Source organism: Lethenteron reissneri, chromosome 39 (genome assembly GCF_015708825.2).
Source record: "Lethenteron reissneri isolate LAM-NWPU_2019-01 chromosome 39, ASM1570882v1, whole genome shotgun sequence".
Lineage (NCBI taxonomy): Eukaryota > Metazoa > Chordata > Hyperoartia > Petromyzontiformes > Petromyzontidae > Lethenteron > Lethenteron reissneri.
Genome location: NC_083817.1, coordinates 6,398,066 through 6,415,286, shown reverse-complemented (window position 1 = coordinate 6,415,286; position 17,221 = coordinate 6,398,066). Strand labels below are relative to the sequence as shown.

General features: G+C 49.2%; 1 protein-coding gene across 1 annotated transcript in view; it reads left to right on the top strand.

Moving 5' to 3' along the window:
• LOC133352074 (phospholipid phosphatase 3-like) overlaps nt 1-15,758 on the top strand; it is a 65,250-nt gene extending 49,492 nt beyond the window's left edge. Inside the window, exons 5-6 of the mRNA XM_061567813.1 lie at nt 10,119-10,295; nt 13,206-15,758. Of these exons, the coding sequence (XP_061423797.1) occupies nt 10,119-10,295; nt 13,206-13,421 (393 nt within the window). The 3' untranslated portion in view covers nt 13,422-15,758. The remainder of the gene's footprint in view (nt 1-10,118; nt 10,296-13,205) is intronic.
• Nucleotides 15,759-17,221: the final 1,463 nt, after the last annotated feature.

Genomic DNA, 17,221 nt, shown 5'->3' with positions numbered 1-17,221 from the left:
CGAGGGGAATTTAAGACATTTGCACAGTCGCGTTTCAACGTCGTCGCCAAGGTATGGATTCGAACCAGCGTCCTGCGGGTTGCAAGTCCGGTGCGCTGCTGACCACTGCACCACGGCGACATCAAACCGCCGCCGCGTACTGTTAAAAAATATATTATTTACTTACTCCCTTCTTTTTGTTGAAACGGTAAATTAGTCGGGTGGCTTGGGGCCGCTCCGGTAACGGAGCGTGCGCTGGCGCCCGCGAGCACCCGGGGGTGAACGTGGAGCGAGGCCGGCTCGCGCGAGCCAAACGGCTGTCGCGTCTAATGAGCGTTAATAAAGTGCTCGCGCACAGAACAAACTGCAAATGCGATTCATTTATGGATGGGCTGTGGCCGAGGTGGTGGTGGTGATGCTGCGGCGGTAGTGGAGAAGGTGTGCACGGTGTGGGGGTTCCTGGGGGAGAGGAAGGACGGGAAGGGAGATGCTCGTGGGATGGCCGCTGGTGATTGGGGTGGCAATCAAAGAGGTTGTGAGTTTAACACGTGGCAGGATTTAGCGATGAATATTATCCATAATATAGGGGGGCGGGGGGGGGGTGTTAGATCGCGTAAATGTGTCGTTAAACCGGCCACCACCCGACACATCACCTGTGTGTTGGAGAGTAAACCCACAACATTTACAATTCAAGTACTGTGACGTTTCGCCGGTAATTACATGAGGCTGGTTGTAATTACCCGAGAAACGTCGAACTCGAATTGTAAATGTTGTGGGCTCACTCTGCAGTGCACCGGTGCACTGAACCAATAACGAATTGTCACGTTCTGTTTACGTGACAAACCATTCCTAATTGGCTGTGCCGGGTGGTGGCGGGTTTAACGACACATTCATATTTACGCGATCTAACCCCAAATAACAAAAAAACTACTGCGGATCAAAGAGGTTGTGGCGCAACTCAATTCTGGGACGTTCACGTCACCGCATCCGCCACGTCTCCACCACCGAGTCGTGAAGAACGCGGCGCCACAGGCACCAGCGTGATACCAGAACCTCGTGTTCCGTGTTCATGTTTTCTCGCGCAGCAAACACAATTTTCTGTTCTGCGCTCTCTCTCTCTCTCTTTGTGCCAAGTTCAACTTTCACATCCCCCCGAACCCCAACCCCCCCCCCCTCCGTTCGCTCGCGTCCCCCTCGACCTACTGCGATCGTTACCCTTGAACGCTGCTCGTGTGGGTCCCCCTCGAGGGGGCTGTGCCGTGTGGCCCTGGTGCACCCCCCCCCCTCCTCCTCTCCCCCCCCCCCAGCTTTCCCCTTCATTTGCCCCTTTTGACTTTGTTTTCCATTTGACATTGGTGACGCACCTCCGTATCCCCAAGAGGAGGACTCGGCAACCGCTGACTGATACGCAGAGCTTAGCGAAAATGCGCCGAGGTGGAAGTGGTTGGCGCAATGAAGTAAGGCTCGCGCTCGCGAGTCCATTTCTCTTTAACCGCGCATGGGGTTGAGCGGTGGCGCGGCACTTGCGGCGCTGCACTCTGACCCCGGCGAGAGATAAGTTTCATTCCCGGGCCACGGCTAACATCGTTGCCGAGTGATATCAGAGCCAGTCTTGATCCACTCCTTCGCCGACTCGCGCTGACCAGCGTGGGTAGGTATGGTCGTACGACACCCCCCATAAATGTACAGAGCGTGGAAGAGGCCTACATCCAGCAGTGGCTTGAAAATTATTTGTTAATTCTTGTACGAGTTAGGATTTGCTGACTGCGTAAAATCGTGATTGTGTTGGTAATTAAATGTCTTCGGTTAAGTTGAGAGGAAAAAAAACCTTTTGAAAATATGATGTGTGGACATAATGAGAATGTTTGCTTTGCAATATCATATTACAGCAATTGATTGTGGGTTCTAATTATAATCTTGCTGCTTTGGGGGAGAATATCCTGCGGTTAACTCTACACAAACAACCATTTACTTGTCTTAATGCATCGCATGCGCTCATACACATCTCTCCACATACAAACTGCTGCTGTTGTGAAGAGCATACGAGATGCGTGGCACACACACACACACAAGAATTCATTGATACATGCAATCGGCAACAGAAGAAAAACATAGATTAGAGGGGAAAATGTATTCACGAATTTATATACTCGCACACAGTGTTGCGATAAAAACACTGTAGATACAAAGATCTCCCATGTAGTCCACACAAGCTGTTGGGGCAAGTGCTGTTAGCGAGCACACATTAAGGCTGGCACGGAGCAATAGGGCGTCGGTGGCCAACACCACGCCCGGCCGCCTTTGTCTCTCACACGATGAAGCTTGCACACCACATCAGGTACTCATTCACAGGCGGAACAAGGTACACACACACCAACACACACCAAGACGAACATACCCCCGAAGGGCGGCGCAGCATATGAGGCGGTGGTGTTTTCAGCACCGTACGAGGCTGTCTTTGTCTCCCCAATGCCACTGTGTTATAACACTCCACTAGGTGCTCATTTTAAGGCTGAGTCGCCCAAGAGGAGGGCCAGAACCGGTTCAGATACTCATCACTCCTTGCTGGTCCACGCACAATTAAGTATTGACGCGTGCGCAGTCAGCAGTGGATTAAAATATATATAGTTTATGGTTTATATATAGTTTAATATATATAGTTTAATATAGTTTACATATTGTTTATTGATAGTTTAAGAAAAGTGTATTGATAGTTTATATATTGTTTCATACATGGTTATATATATAGTTTATGGCCCAATATTATGTTCTCAAAGCTTTAATTACAAAAACAAGTTGTCACACACTTTGGGCCAAAACTTTACATATGATGATGATGATGGAAATAGGAGCAAAGTGCTGAGCACGCACTCTTTTATGCAAACTTCTGTTTTGCACTTAATGGCCTTTGTGTGTGTGTGTGTGCTGTGCGGTCCTCCGGTGTGTGTCCCCTCCCGAGCGAGTGAACCGGCAAGCCGCCAGCCTGCATGGCTCAAAGCAGGGCCCCGGGACCTCCCTTTGTTATTCACAATGCCGAATTGAATCAAACAGCTCCAGGGGAGGCTCATGGGCGTCTTACAATCAAAGTGGTTTTATTTTTATTTTACGAGTATAGGCCCCCCTTAGCACGATTTTATTTCAGTTGTAACAAAAAAAAACGAGAAGCCGCCGTCCCTACCCCCCCCCTCCACTACTAGCACCCGCCACACATGTGTGCATACATATATGAAGCCAGACACGCGCAAATACAAAGAAAAAGATCCTCCCCCTCCCCCGTACGGCCCACACAGACTGTTAGTGCAAATTATGTCGTCGAGTAGCAGCTATTGAAAGCCGGCACAGCGCACGAGGTTGTGGCGTGGCCAGTTACCACGCCCGGCCACCTTTGTCTCCCTCGTGGCAACGTTTACACAACACGCCACAGTGGCTCATTTGTGGCCGAGTCGACCTCGCGGAGGCCCACGACCGGTTCAGACAAATCGTCACTGGTGTCGGTGGCCGTGAGCGGGAGTCGAACTCTGATCGCCGGGGTTCGGAGCGCGGCGCAGCGCTATCCCCGCTATCCGCTGCGCCGCGCTACTCCCCGACACGACAGAGAGAAAGATCGGTCGCGCACGTACGCGTGTACACGCTCTGAGTGCACCGAGTTATACTTGCTGCAGTGCTCCACTTTTTCTTGTATTTGTTTTGCTTTTGTCGCTTTTCGTGACCCCAGGTCACTTGCGAATTCGACTCGTCCTGTTCTCCTGGAGTTCTCACCTGGTGAAAGAAAATCAACTCGGCTAAATTAAACACACGTGTTTTACCCACACACATGTACTCGCGTGCACGGATCAGCCCATATTCACACGTGCATGCACGCAAATCCACGCACGCTGACGACATATTTGTACACCCACACACATAGGTGGAAATTTGTGTGTACATCAGTCAACACAGAGAAGCACATATATATGTTGAACTTCTTTTGCACCGTACGTAGCCAACTGGTAATCAGAGGTGCTGGGAAAGAACAACACACGAAACACAAAAATCATGCTTACAGACACACCTCGCCTGGATAGCCTTCTTGACTGTTGGGGCAAGTCCTTTTATAGAATGCCTACGAAGGTCAGAATGACGCACAAAAGCGTGGTGCAGCCACCACCACCCCACCCGCCTTTGTCTCTCCAGTGCTAATGCTTTGACACCAGGTTTTCATTTAAGGCCGAGTCGACCAAGGAGAGGCCCAGGACCAGTTCAGATATCACTCGCCACTGGTGCTTGTCGTGACCTGGGAATCGAACTCGGCTCACCGGGTTCCTCGCACGGTGCGCTAACCACTGAACCACCGCTCCCCACACTTACATACACAGGCGCATACATGTGTACGTTATCCACAACCTACCGCTGTACATATACAGAATTTTAAAAAACACCAAGATCTTCCAATTAGTCCTCTAGACAATTGCAGCAAGTGTTGTTAGTGAGCACCTATTTAGAACCGGCTGTGGCGATGCATAGCCGTGAACCAGCGCTTCGTAAGCAAACGGTTGGCGGATCGCACAAAGATTTGCAAAACACCCAGAACTGCTGGGCACCAACAGGAGATGGCAGTACGGCAAGTACATTTCTTGAATGCATTTGTTTTGAGGCATGAACGTTAATATCCTTGCCTTTTCTTTTTCCTCCGCCTTACTCCGGTTTCCTCCCACATGCAGAAAAACAAAACTCATTAATGCAATTTGATAAGCATTCCATTGCAGGGCCACCATAAAGAAAATATTGAGACTCAGCAAGGCTTTCCTAGATAAATAAAGGGCTCTATTATTATCGTTATATTGGGGGTCAGTGTGACCCACGAAGGGGGGGCCAGCGTGGCCGATAGCACACGTGTCCGCCCTCACTCGCGCAGACGAAGGAAGGAGCCCTGGGTGGTGTGGTTAAGCGCCGCGTACACGGCACAGTCGGCCTCACTTGCTCATCTCCCCAGTGTCTATGTACGTACGTAGTTTGAACTTTTCTTTTAGCACCGCACGTAGCCAACCATGCTATAACGGAGGTGCGGTTGATCATGCCACGCCGGGCACTCACGTGAGGCCGAGTCCACCGAGGGTGATTTAAAGAAACTTGCCCGTTTTACCAAATGGTGCACTGGGAGATTAAACTGGCCAGTCACCTCTGGGTTGAAGGTCCCAGCGTTTTCAACCATTGCACCAAAGGCACCATCCCCCTGTCCACCCAGCAGTTTCAGTGGGTACAACCGCAATCGGTCGATGGGAAGGTTGCGTGTGTGCGTTGGGGTGACGTGTGGGTACGTCCCACCTCTGCAGAGGGAACTGGCCAGTTTGGAAGGGTAGGCCAAATCTGCCCTCTGTTGGAGGCCCTTCTGCGGGCAGTGGCGTGAGCGAGCATTTTCAGAGCTGCACCTTTCCCTCCATGACCTAGATAGAGAAGACTCTACACAGTGCCCACACTCGTCAAAGACAAAGTTCCCCCGTGTAGCCTTCACAGACTTTTGGGGCAAGTGCTGTTCGCGAGCACCTATGAAGGCCGGCACGGCACACGAGTGGGTGGCCAGCACCACGCCCGGCCGCCTTTGTCTCCCTAGTGGCGATGTTTTGTACAATGTACAAGGTACTCATTTGAGGCTGAGTCGACCTAGGGGAGGCCCATAACCGGTTCAGATAATCGTCGCTGGTGTTAGACCATGAGCGGGAATCGAACCCGGGTCGCCAGGTTCGTAGCGCGGCGCGCTAACCCCTACAATACCACTCAACAGATTACGTATGTCGCACGGTTGGCTTAGTGGGAAATCAATTCAGAGTACATATACTCTGAACTTCTTTTTCACTGCGCCAACCGTGCTAATCGGAGGTTGCGTGTTTAAACATTTTTTTTTACGCAAGACCTTTTTGTTGCGTAACGCATTTGCGCACTTGTAGTTGTTGAATGCGCACCGACTCCATTATTTGTCAGAGCCGAATAGAATGGCACATTTTTTTTGCAAACCCACCAACTCTCTTGCCAAAATATCAGTTGTGGGCTCGCCGGCACCAGAAGGAGTCAATTTAGAAAGAAAAAATAATAATGGCAGAGGAAACACGATGGAAATGATTTAAAGATTAGCCAAACTTAAAGTGTTCAATGTGTGAACGGTTATTGCATCCTTATTTATTTATTTGTTGTGTTTTTTGTTTGCCAGCCACAAACTCAATTAAGTCGGTGAAGCTCGCCTTTGTGAGGATTCCACCGAGCCGATAATCTAATTTCGTTTTTTAAACTTGACACTCTTTTCTATGGATCTGCACTGGTGTCGGATGAGCAGTGTTGTGTTTGTGCGTCGAGCGGTGTGGCCCGATGTGGAACCATAACTCCACATTGTCTGTCTGCCCACACGCCCCAGAGGACGTCCGTCCTGGAGATGGATATCGACGCGTATGCAGGTGCCAGGTGGATTATCATCCAGTAGTGGATTCATGATCATGATGATGAATCCAACAGTGTTATTGATCATGGGGCATGATCATGATGATCGATGATGGATTTTGACACTGATGACGATGATGATGACAGTGATGACATTCATAGTCCAGGCATGGTGGACACACACGCTTGTATACCACCTGCTTGGATGGGATAGACGATCATGTAGATGTCATGCACCTACTATCAGATGCAAAACTCTCAATCGTGGAATTGGACAAACATCCCAACGTAGGGCCCTCTTGAGAAAGAGTCGTAAGTCACGGTGAAGATCTCATGTATCAAGTTCATTATTAGAGGCAGAAAGGTCTCTGTAGGAAGCAGAGCAGCATGCACTTTAAGTTGGTGACAGTTTGTGAGCATTATCGCCTCGTATGGATTAGTTTGCTCTTGGTACATTGTCGGAACAGTAATTATACGCTCTTACCACTCTGTATGTATTATGTAGAACTTCTTTCGCACCGTACGTAGCCATCCATGCTGATCGAAGGTGCAGGGGAGAGACTGCAAACTAAACACAAAAAATAGCAGTGATAAAGAAATTAGTTTTCAATTCAGATGTAAAAGTGCACAGCTCCAGTGCCTTCCTAATATCGGAATAGAAGAGCGTTCAAGACGGCCGCAGAAGCGCACGTGAAAACGCGCGATGTGGTGACCGTCTTTGTTCGATGGCCAGCGAAAAGCCGCTGCGAGGATGACCCGAGTTGGCGTGATGATGGTTTATGCTCCTTGACGAGATCAGCGAGGTGTCGTGGATAATTTCTGCCAAGCACATTGTGTGTGCAATGAGCGCTTGCTCACCTTCACCGACCCGCGCCGACCAGCGTGATGACGTTTGGCCAAATAGCCTCCACAACTGGCATCGGTGTGGAGAGGCCCTCATCCAGCAGTGGATTGCGCTGGTTTTACTGCCGCACGCCGTGGCAGATCCAGAGGGGCGGGATGGGCACTGATCGGCCTACACCCTCCCCACCCCTCTGCTTGAAACCCCCAAAATTGGTGTTTTATGCAGGGCCCCGATTAAAAAAGCTCGCTATGTTGGGATTGGTCCCCTCCCTTGGAAGTTTCTAGATCCATCTCTGGCATAAAAGTATATATTTCTTTCAAATATATAATAATTGACCTCACTTTCCAGGCAGGACTGTCCTCAAAAAGGCGATTAAGATTCGCTGAAGCTTCATTTTAGGTCGGTAAATAATTATGATCATGATAACCACGACTCCCAACTTTCACGACCGGCTTTGGTGTGTGTGTGTCTGGACGCGAGCACGTGTTTACGAACCACAACCCCCCCACCCCACCCACCAAAAAAGTAAAAAAAAACACAACGACGATAATTGCATCGCTTTGGGACTAACGTTGCCGCTCGCCAACGCTACAATTAATGCCAACCACGTGGCAAGCATTCGCGCAGCTCAACACCGTGAACAAAACTCCGTGCATCACGTGCCGTGCATCTTGTGCCACGAGTATCAGAATCATAATATTTTATCAGTATGTATTCATAGTGGAGGAATCTAATGAGATGTAAAGCTCTTTTTTATAGTTGTCCAGTAGTTTCACAGATGTCCGGTAGAGTACACATGCCACCCGCAGTGGTGTGCCTGAATCCACTGCTGGATGAAGGCCTCTAATCCGTCGCATTCTCTCACGATGCCGCCATGTAATAATCCACCTGGCACCTGCATACGTGTTGCTATCAGCACTCCTCCACGTCCGGGACAGACGTCCTCTCGGGCGTGTGGGCAGACAGATGATGCGGAATCACGGTTCCACATCAGCCCGGACCACTCGACACACACACACACGCAACACCGCTCATGCGACACGAGCACAGATCCATAGCCGCAAGTTTAAGATGCTCGCTGACAGCACTTGCTCCAGCAGTATGTCAATGCTATACGGGGGATATTTGTCCGCGGTGTGTCTGTGCCACCCGCAGCGGTGTGTGTGTGTGTGTGCACCATGGTGTGTGTGTGTGCACCATGGTGTGTGTGTGTGCACCATGGTGTGTGTGTAGCATGGTGTGTGTGTGCAGCATGGTGTGTGTGTGCAGCATGGTGTGTGTGTGCACCATGGTGTGTGTGTAGCATGGTGTGTGTGTGTGTGGCACAGCAGAATAGTTGCATGGCAGCGATTGCAATTTAGGGAGACAGTGCTGTCCACTTGCCCACTCTCTCTTTTTCACACATTGCCACTGCCATGTGTGGGTTGTTAAGTGCTGTTGAAAAACACTGCTCGCTAAGCTGGGGGTCTTATAAACGGTTCCTGCTGGGGGGGGGGGGGGGGGGGGAGATCCAAAAAAATCCCAAGACTGCTCCTGTGCGTGCGTGCGTGTGTTGTGCCATGTGCAATGTATTGTGCGGCGAGGTACGTGCGCTATATCAGGTAAAGTGGCGCATTAGGTTCACCATGTGCGGCGTTTTGCTGCGTTGAATTTATCGAGCGCATTGCTGAACTCTGAGCGCGTTTTTAACGCGAAGCATTAGCATCGTGCATCCAGCACCGTGGGTTCACGACACCCAGCGGTGCCCAGTTGGTTTGACATAACCAGCAGAAATCCAAACCTATTCCACAGAGGTTTGACAATGCCTAGAGTTCTGGATTGTTGAGATCACGATAATTACGTCGAATCGCGTCTGTCAAAATGTCGTGTTTTTCGAGTCTCGAGTGTCGCATGGGGTTGGAGTGATGGCGCAGTGGTTAGCACACTGCGCTGTAAACTCGCTGATCTGAGTTCGATTTGCGGCCAATGCTAACATCCGTGGCGAGTGATATGTGAACTGGTGTTAGCACTCCGTGCCTCTGCAGTCCCACTGCGTGGTAAAGCATGGTTAAACAACCCCAGTGGCCAACACGGTGTGGGGATGCCTTCAACCAGCGGTAGATTGACAATGGCCTGATAATTATATGTTTTTGATGTAGCGTCCTCTACCTCGGGGCATCTCAGAGCGCTTTAACATCGCATCTCATCTCGATACATTTGAAAGGGCATCCCCTGGTGGCAGCTGTCCCTGTGTGGCACAAGGTGACTCGGTACCTCGCCTTTCAAATTGGCAGTAGTCTGCCAGGAGGGAACAAAAAATGTTGTGTGCAATCCCAACTGCGAGTTCCCATTTTTATTTCATCGTAAATGTGAATGCGCCTCGTACGCCAACGACGCCGTTCCACGCGCAACACCAAAGGTATCGCGTGCAACCCAGCCGCTCCTTGCCACGCGTGCGCCAGCATGTTCCGTGGTCTCTCATTGTGCTGTGCGTGTGATGCTTGTGTCTGATATGTGTCTGATGTGTGACACGTGCAATGTATTGTGCGGCGAGGTACGTGGGGAGTGTAGTGTAGTAGTTAGCACACTGCGCTACAAACCCGGCGACCCGAGTTCGCTTCCCCCGCTCATAGGCCAACATCGATGACGAATATCTAAACCGATCCTGGGCCTCCCCTAAGTCGACTCAACCTCAAATGAGTACCGGTCAAGTGTGTAAATATCACCACTGGGCAGGGTGCTGTGACCATGCACCCTCATGCGTACCGTGCCGGCCTTCGTAGGTGCTCGCGAACAGCACTTGCACCCAACAGTCTGCAAAGACTATACCGGGGGATGTTTGTCTTTGTGACACGTGCCATGTGTGTAATGAAGTGTGCTGTGTGTGCGACACGTGCCGCCCTCGTAGCTGTACGTGGAGTCTCGCCTGCGCTGGCGCGGCGCACGCATCCTGCGTCCGCTGCTGCAGTTCGTGCTGCTGCTCGTGGCCGTCTTGGTGGGGCTGTCGCGCCTCTCCGACTACCGGCACCACTGGAGCGATGTGCTCGTTGGGTTTGGCTCTGGGGCGACCGTCGCATTTACTGTGGTGAGTGGAGATTTTAATTTACCTATTATCATTATTATTGTATGTATGTACGTTGAACTTCTTTTGCACCGTACATAGCCAACCGTGCTAATCAGAGGTTTGTATTATATAGTGCAGTGCGCCAACTTACCTGTCAATCAATTTGTCATTCATGTGCTAATCGTTCATCTAACAACGAGGATTTGTGCGTGTTTTTTTTACGTGCGTTTGCACATTGTTGTATCCTTTGTTCCAGCGAAGGATATAAGAACTGGGCAGAATCACAGCAGGATGGATCGTTGTCATCAGAAGTTAACCATTTCTGATCACAATCCACTCTAAAAATCATCATGAAAAAAAGGCCATCCCATAGCCAATTGCATTTTGCCGTCAGTTGTTTTCATCAACAGCATTGTCATCTTCGCCGATGACTTACGACGACGATGATCGCGGTTACGAGTCTGCGTTTGGCAGCATCAGCATTGACCTGATCGGGATGAATATCACTGCTTGGTCGTAATGTTGGAGCTCGCCGCTTGCATATTTCTTGCCCGCGTTTTATGCTGTAATTTATTGGCTGCAAGGAATTCCTCCTGGCTGTGTGCCGTCGTTAGGGAGGAGAAGGGAGGGGGCGCGAAGGGAAGGAGCCCAGTGAACCCACATGAAATAGCACAGCACAGCGAGCGTGGCCTCTTCATCGGGCTCGTTGGAATGTTTACACCCTCATTAAAACGACAACAATAAAAACGCCCGTTTGTTGTCTCAACGCCGCACAGATTCTCGTGAAAGTGAGGCCGCGCGTTCTCGGCAAGGCGAGCGCCCACACGTTTTCCATTGCAGTTAAATGGGATTTGATCCAATTTCGTGAAGCAAATGTATTTGAAAAAGTGGAACAAAATTGATACAAGGCAGACAAAATCCATCCAAAAAGCCTGGACGGTCCCCTTACACGCGAGCCAAATTGATCGGTGGGCGGTTTGACTTGGCCGGCCGGTGGAAATTGACTCTGTTGTACCTTGTGGCGAACAAGGGCGGACCGCTCTCCGTGTGCAAACTCTTTGAGCGCTCCGCGGTTTTGCTGCCACGCGCGGGGGGACCTCTGTCGAGCCACGGGGCCCCCCTTACACCGCGGGTCCTTCACACGTCGCGATGCCAACGCGGACTGCAGAATATGTCGTCGACGCGACGCACCGCAGTCTTCATTCCGCGCCTTGCTTCGGGGGATCTGGGCGCAGCCCCACAAGCTGTGACCTCCGTGCCCCTGCACTTTGCCGCAGGGTGGCTGCTGCATTAGTGGCCACTTCTGCACGGTGTGATGGATGTTGCGACGCCGCCGCCAACACCGCCACCACCGCAGTGTAATGGTCACCACACTCACCGGACTTGCAGTCCAGACGTCGCCGGGTTCGATTCGATCTCCCGGCGTGGCAGTTGCAACATTGCTCCGGTACAAGTTTCCTAAATCCCGCCCCCCCACCTCTGCCCCACTCAGGAGTGTAAATGGGTGTACCGCGGTCAGCAGGTTGTGTGTGCGGTGGGGTACAATGTGGGAACTCCCCACCCCCTCCAAGGCAACTGCCAAGTGTTGAAGAGTATCTTCTTGTTTCTTTCGGTAAAGTCACGTAGAAGGGAAATAATAAAATAATAAAAATAAACATAATAAAATACAATTCTCACGACGTTTCGGCCACAACGCAAGCAGCCATCCTCAGGTGAAGAACGGGGCTGTCGGAAAGACAACGTCTGAATGAAAATTTGTTGAAGAGTAGGCCACAGGCTATCTAGAAGGGCCCTCTAAAGCTCTCTCTCGTGGAGGCCTTTCCACCTGTAGTGGCGTAAGCAAGGAATTGCAGGGCTGCGCTTTCACCTGTATGGAAACCCCAGTAGCCTAACCAACTGGCATAGCCATTAGTGATGAGGCAGGGTCAGAAGTTCAGGTGAGTTGATGAATGGGATGATTAAAAAAAACTTCTGAGCGCTTTATGGAATTATGCCAAATGTCGTGGGGTAGCTGCAGGATTGAATTTTGCACCGTGATCTCAAAAATATTAAAAACAGAAGCGCACACATGAAAACGATCCAGCAGACTTGCCATGTGCCCATTCTGCCATTGTTTTCATTATTCTTAGCGTAAAATACAAATGTTTGCACATAGCAAGGAGGTTGTGAAAAGTTTGGAAAATTGTGTATTACAATTACACTTTGACTGTTAAATATATCAATCCACTCACTCGTCCTATGGCTATAAACTGACATAAACATTTAGTCATACACCCTTTATTTTATAATAATGTACTCGAAGCCGTGTGACTGCAAGTCATGTGTGTAAGCTCTGCTGTGTATGTTGACGTTTCTGTGCAGTTCAATGTTAACAGTCAATGTTCAGCGAACTTCACGCAAATGTTGAACGCGAAACAGAATGAGCAACGACCCAATTTGCCTCCGTCTTTCGTGCGTTCTACTCGGGCTCTCACCCCCTGTGTATATATGTAAAGGGCTGCAGCGCCGATTTTTATACAAAAAATATGAAGTGCAGATCGTTTACAAATGATTGGATTTTGTCGAGGCCCCAACAACCAACGTGTTTTGACTTGACTATGACCGTTTCTAATTGGTTCAACTCTTAGATCACAGCTAGCAGCCAGGCTCTCCTTTCGTTCTACCTTATTCCAATTGTGCCAAGCCTGTGCATACTAGTTCAGCTTTTTTATTTTAGGGGGCCCAGCCCCCTCCATTGACCCCATACTACCCCACCCCTCCCCGATGCTACATTCATGAACGTGATGATTCACCAAATCGCTGGACGCAGTCTGGGTGAACGGTTACAGGCCCTCACCGTCAGGTCCATTTTTTTCTTGCAGCAGCTCCGTTGCGATATCGTGCTGACTGCGGCCGCCCGTCCGCTGTTTGTTGTTGTTTCTTTTTTTTTAGGTGTTTCTCATCTCGGGGCTTTTCACCGACAACTGCCTGGCGGTGCACAAGCGCAGGGAAGCGGCGCGGACAAACGGGGACTTGGAACAGGGCCAAGCGGCCAATCACAACGGCCACGCCGACGCTGCAGCCACTGCCACCGCTGCCGCCATCCGCTGCAGCGCCCACAGTGGTGGACGTCAAGCGACGCCCCCGGAGCCCGCGGTCAGCGAGTGAAATTACCGACTCCGGCGTTCTTTTTGAAGGGAGAAAAGAAAAAAAGAAGTAAAACCTTGCCTGTCTTTTTGTTGTTGCGTGCGTCAGGCGAGGAGGCATTTGCTTGGCTGTATCGGCAAAGTGAAGTTGGAGGGAGGAGGGCGGATGGGGGAATGAGTCATCGCAGCGAAGTGTAGTCACGCGAGATGATGTATTTTGGCCGATGGCACAATTTGTGACATTCTGCGATGAGGTTGTCGGTTAGCCGAGCGCACATTTGACAAGGAGAGAGGGGGAGAGAGAGAGGTCTTTGTGTGGGGGGGAGGAGGGGGGCAGCCTTAGCTCAGACTATGAATTAGCATTGTGGACCCTCGTTAGGCCAATGAGGCAATAGATCCTCAGAAAATTGCAACGGACAAATGTGCCAGTGTTAAACTGCCATGAAAATTACGTAAAATTGCTCCGTGACCTGCCGGAGAATGGGTTTCTTTTTCAATGAAAAGGCGAAAAAAAATCCATTCAACCACTGGCCCTGTTGGAAGAGTGCTAGTCTTATCATGCCTTTAAACAAATCCGGCAATTTGACAGCAGTTTTTCTTTCAAAAACGGTGGGCTCTTTCACTCTCGTATGGCCTGAAGGCTATTAGATGTGGCAAAGACTGTGTATTTTTATATAAATGTTATATAAAGTAACTTTTAAGACAGATACCATCTATTTTAATGTGATGACTTCGGCCTATATTAAAACGCGCATTCAGTTTGCTCACTAATAATGCTCAAGAAGCAAATTGTTGATGGAGCTTCTCTCCTCTTTGGTCTGAATGACAGCTTTCCTTTTATTAACCACTAAGTCTGACCGATTTGGTCGAATGAGCGGAAAACGTTTCGTGGTAACGCCTTACAAAAAATGTACCATTAGCTCACTATGGTAAACCACGGTAATTGTGTATTTTTTTTGTATATCCCGATTATTTGGTGACGCTGCTAAGTCGGCGGTGGGTGCACAATCACGAATGACGATACAACAACAAACTCGACGCAAACGTCATTTTAAGACCGGGACCTTGAAAAGAAGTATAATAGACAGACGTTTCGCTCAATCGCCCTTCTTCAGGGCTCGCTATGTGCTGTGAAGAAAAGCCATTGCCGGAACTGAAACGTCGCTTATTATCTACTTTATTCTAAGGCCACATGGTTGTTATTGACGAATGTGTTACATTTGCTTTGCTATCCCGTCTCCAACCTGTTGTTTGATAGTCTTGTAGAAAATACGCCTTGTAAACGCAACAATACTTCATAGAAAAAATGTAAAATAGCGGCCAGGTTTTATATGTGAATGTAGCAATATTCAACAAAACCATCTTTTGGTTTACCATAGAGCATCGCAAAGTACATTTTTTTTTACTCTCGAGTGCACTTAGCGCCTTTAATCTAAGTATTAGCAAAGATGATGGTATTACTATAGCAGCTACTTTATTTTAATTATTATTATAAATGTAAAAAAAAAAAGATTTATGAGATGTTTAACTTCGTAGAGGTGTGAGGCCCCTTTTTAATATGACTTCTCTCCACACACATCGTCTCTGGGTGCCCCACGCATTGCCTGAACGCCCGCGCGCTGTGCTCAAGCCTTTTGTGCCGCGTGGGTGTTCACGGCTGTGCCGAACGGCTCTCCGATGCGTTTCACGGGTCGTGCCCGAGCGCACGTCGTTCGCCACCACGTCGTTCGCCACCACGTCTGACGTCTTCGCCTGCGCGCGCCGGCAAGGTGAATCGGAACTGGTTTCGCGTTTCCCGAAGAAGCCTCTCCCCGGCGCGTGGTGGTGGAGTGAAAAGGTCGGGCGTCGGGCCCGAACGACGGTGTGCGGTACCACTGGCAAACGCATCGGCGAGAGCTATAGTGTTCAAGTCCTGTTTACATTACGGAGGCGACACACATTTGTATGAGCTTTGTTGAACAGTTAATTTACTTGTTTTTTAAACGAGCCCGGAAGGACAAACGATCAGTATTCAAACTTAATGTGATACAGCTGAAAGTGTTTTTTTAAACTAGGCATTTCAAGACAAAACTTTTCTTATTTTATTCTCATGTTTTTTTTTTAGTTATATTTGTGCGAGCGGTGCGTGTCTGTGTCTGCGTCGATATTATTTTTTTTGGGTTTTCCACAACCTGCCTGTGGTGGGGTTAATCACAAACATGCCTCTATTAAATAAACTCCTGTGTATAAGAGAGAGAGAGAGAGCGCAGCGCGTTACCGGACTTGCGCATAACTTGGGCAGTCCCAGCGACTGCGGTTTTGTGAGTACAATGTACATCGTGATGCCTTTGTCAAAATAAAACACATTCTTGTAATGTAACACACGTGGCTGTTCTGCTGCTTTCTTCATTGCAACATCACCCCCCACGTCCCCTGCCACCCCCAACACAACACCATGTGGTAGTGGTAGTAGTGGTGGGGTGGGGGTGCGGTGGGGGTATACGGAGGGGATGGTGGATTCAGGGGAGAGTCGTAATTACAGGCCCGCGTCTCTAAAAGGGGAGGAAGTTTATTACTGGTGAGTATTTGTTGTTGTTTTTGTTTGCCTAAGAAAGCCTCACCGAATTTCGAGACTCATTTTCGGGAGGGCAATGATGCGATGTGAAATCCCAATTGAGCAATTTGCAGCTAATTTTTAATCATTAGGATGTTTGACCCATACCAGTTACACTGCATGTGTTGTTGTTTTTTGCTATGAGAGGAAACTGGAGAACGCAGAGGAAACCCCACGCAGAACAAGCGGAGAACATTTATACTCCAGGCAGAAAGGCGCCCCTACCTGGTCATGAATCAATCCCAGGCCCTTCTTGCAGCAAAGCCACGAGTGTTACCGCTGCATCACCCTGCCTGACACCCCTTACACCAAGGTTGATGTATTGCAATGACGCAATGGTAGATTGTGTGGCGATTCGGATTACTGAAATTCAGATACAGTGAATGGAAGATAATACAATGTACGAGTATTTCTATTCCTTTAATACCATGATTGTTGCGGCTGATAACGGCGTTTAGATTACGTTTTATTGAGAGAGAGAGGAGAGATCGTATCCAAGAAAACGAGCACTGTGGAGATGGAGCGATGAGATCAGTGAATGTGCGGGAGCGAGATCAACTCTGAGCGACGTAGGCGCTGTGGGTAGGCCTTCATCTAGCAGTGGAGTGACATTGGCGATTGATCATCTAACACCAGGTGGGATGTCATTCTCCTCGCTTTCCCCATTGTCCGGAACTCTCTTACCCCAGCAATCCGTGCCATTTTACTCCCTGACCCTGTAAAAGTCCAAGTTCACGACCTTCCTATATTTTCCTCTACCTATGCTTGTCGCCTCTCTCTATAAAATACCCACTGTTCCTCTGCAAGCATCATGAGATGTGGTTGCGTGATCAGATGCTTTATATGCTGTGTGTGTATATATATACACATTACATAAGGTCCACTGATCTAGACGCGTGTGGTGAATAGAAGGGGTATTGTCGTGGAAAATTTTGATAATCCGCATAAAGCTCCGAGTTGAGCATGCAAGGTTTGTTGAGAGCGGGTGGATTAAGTGGATAGAATGAATGGATTAACAAAGTTCATTTCACAGCCATCTATGGGAAGATGACACAATAACAGCATTTAAATTGTCACGCGTTTGACCGAGTCTGGGAAATGTTCTATTTTATATAGCATAGAGGAAACGTGTGGTTATCAAGTTTCATATTCAAGGAAAAATCCCTACGGTTACCTTGAACACAGTGGCGTAGCACGTTTGGCGTGGATCCCGGTGCAAGAAGTCACAT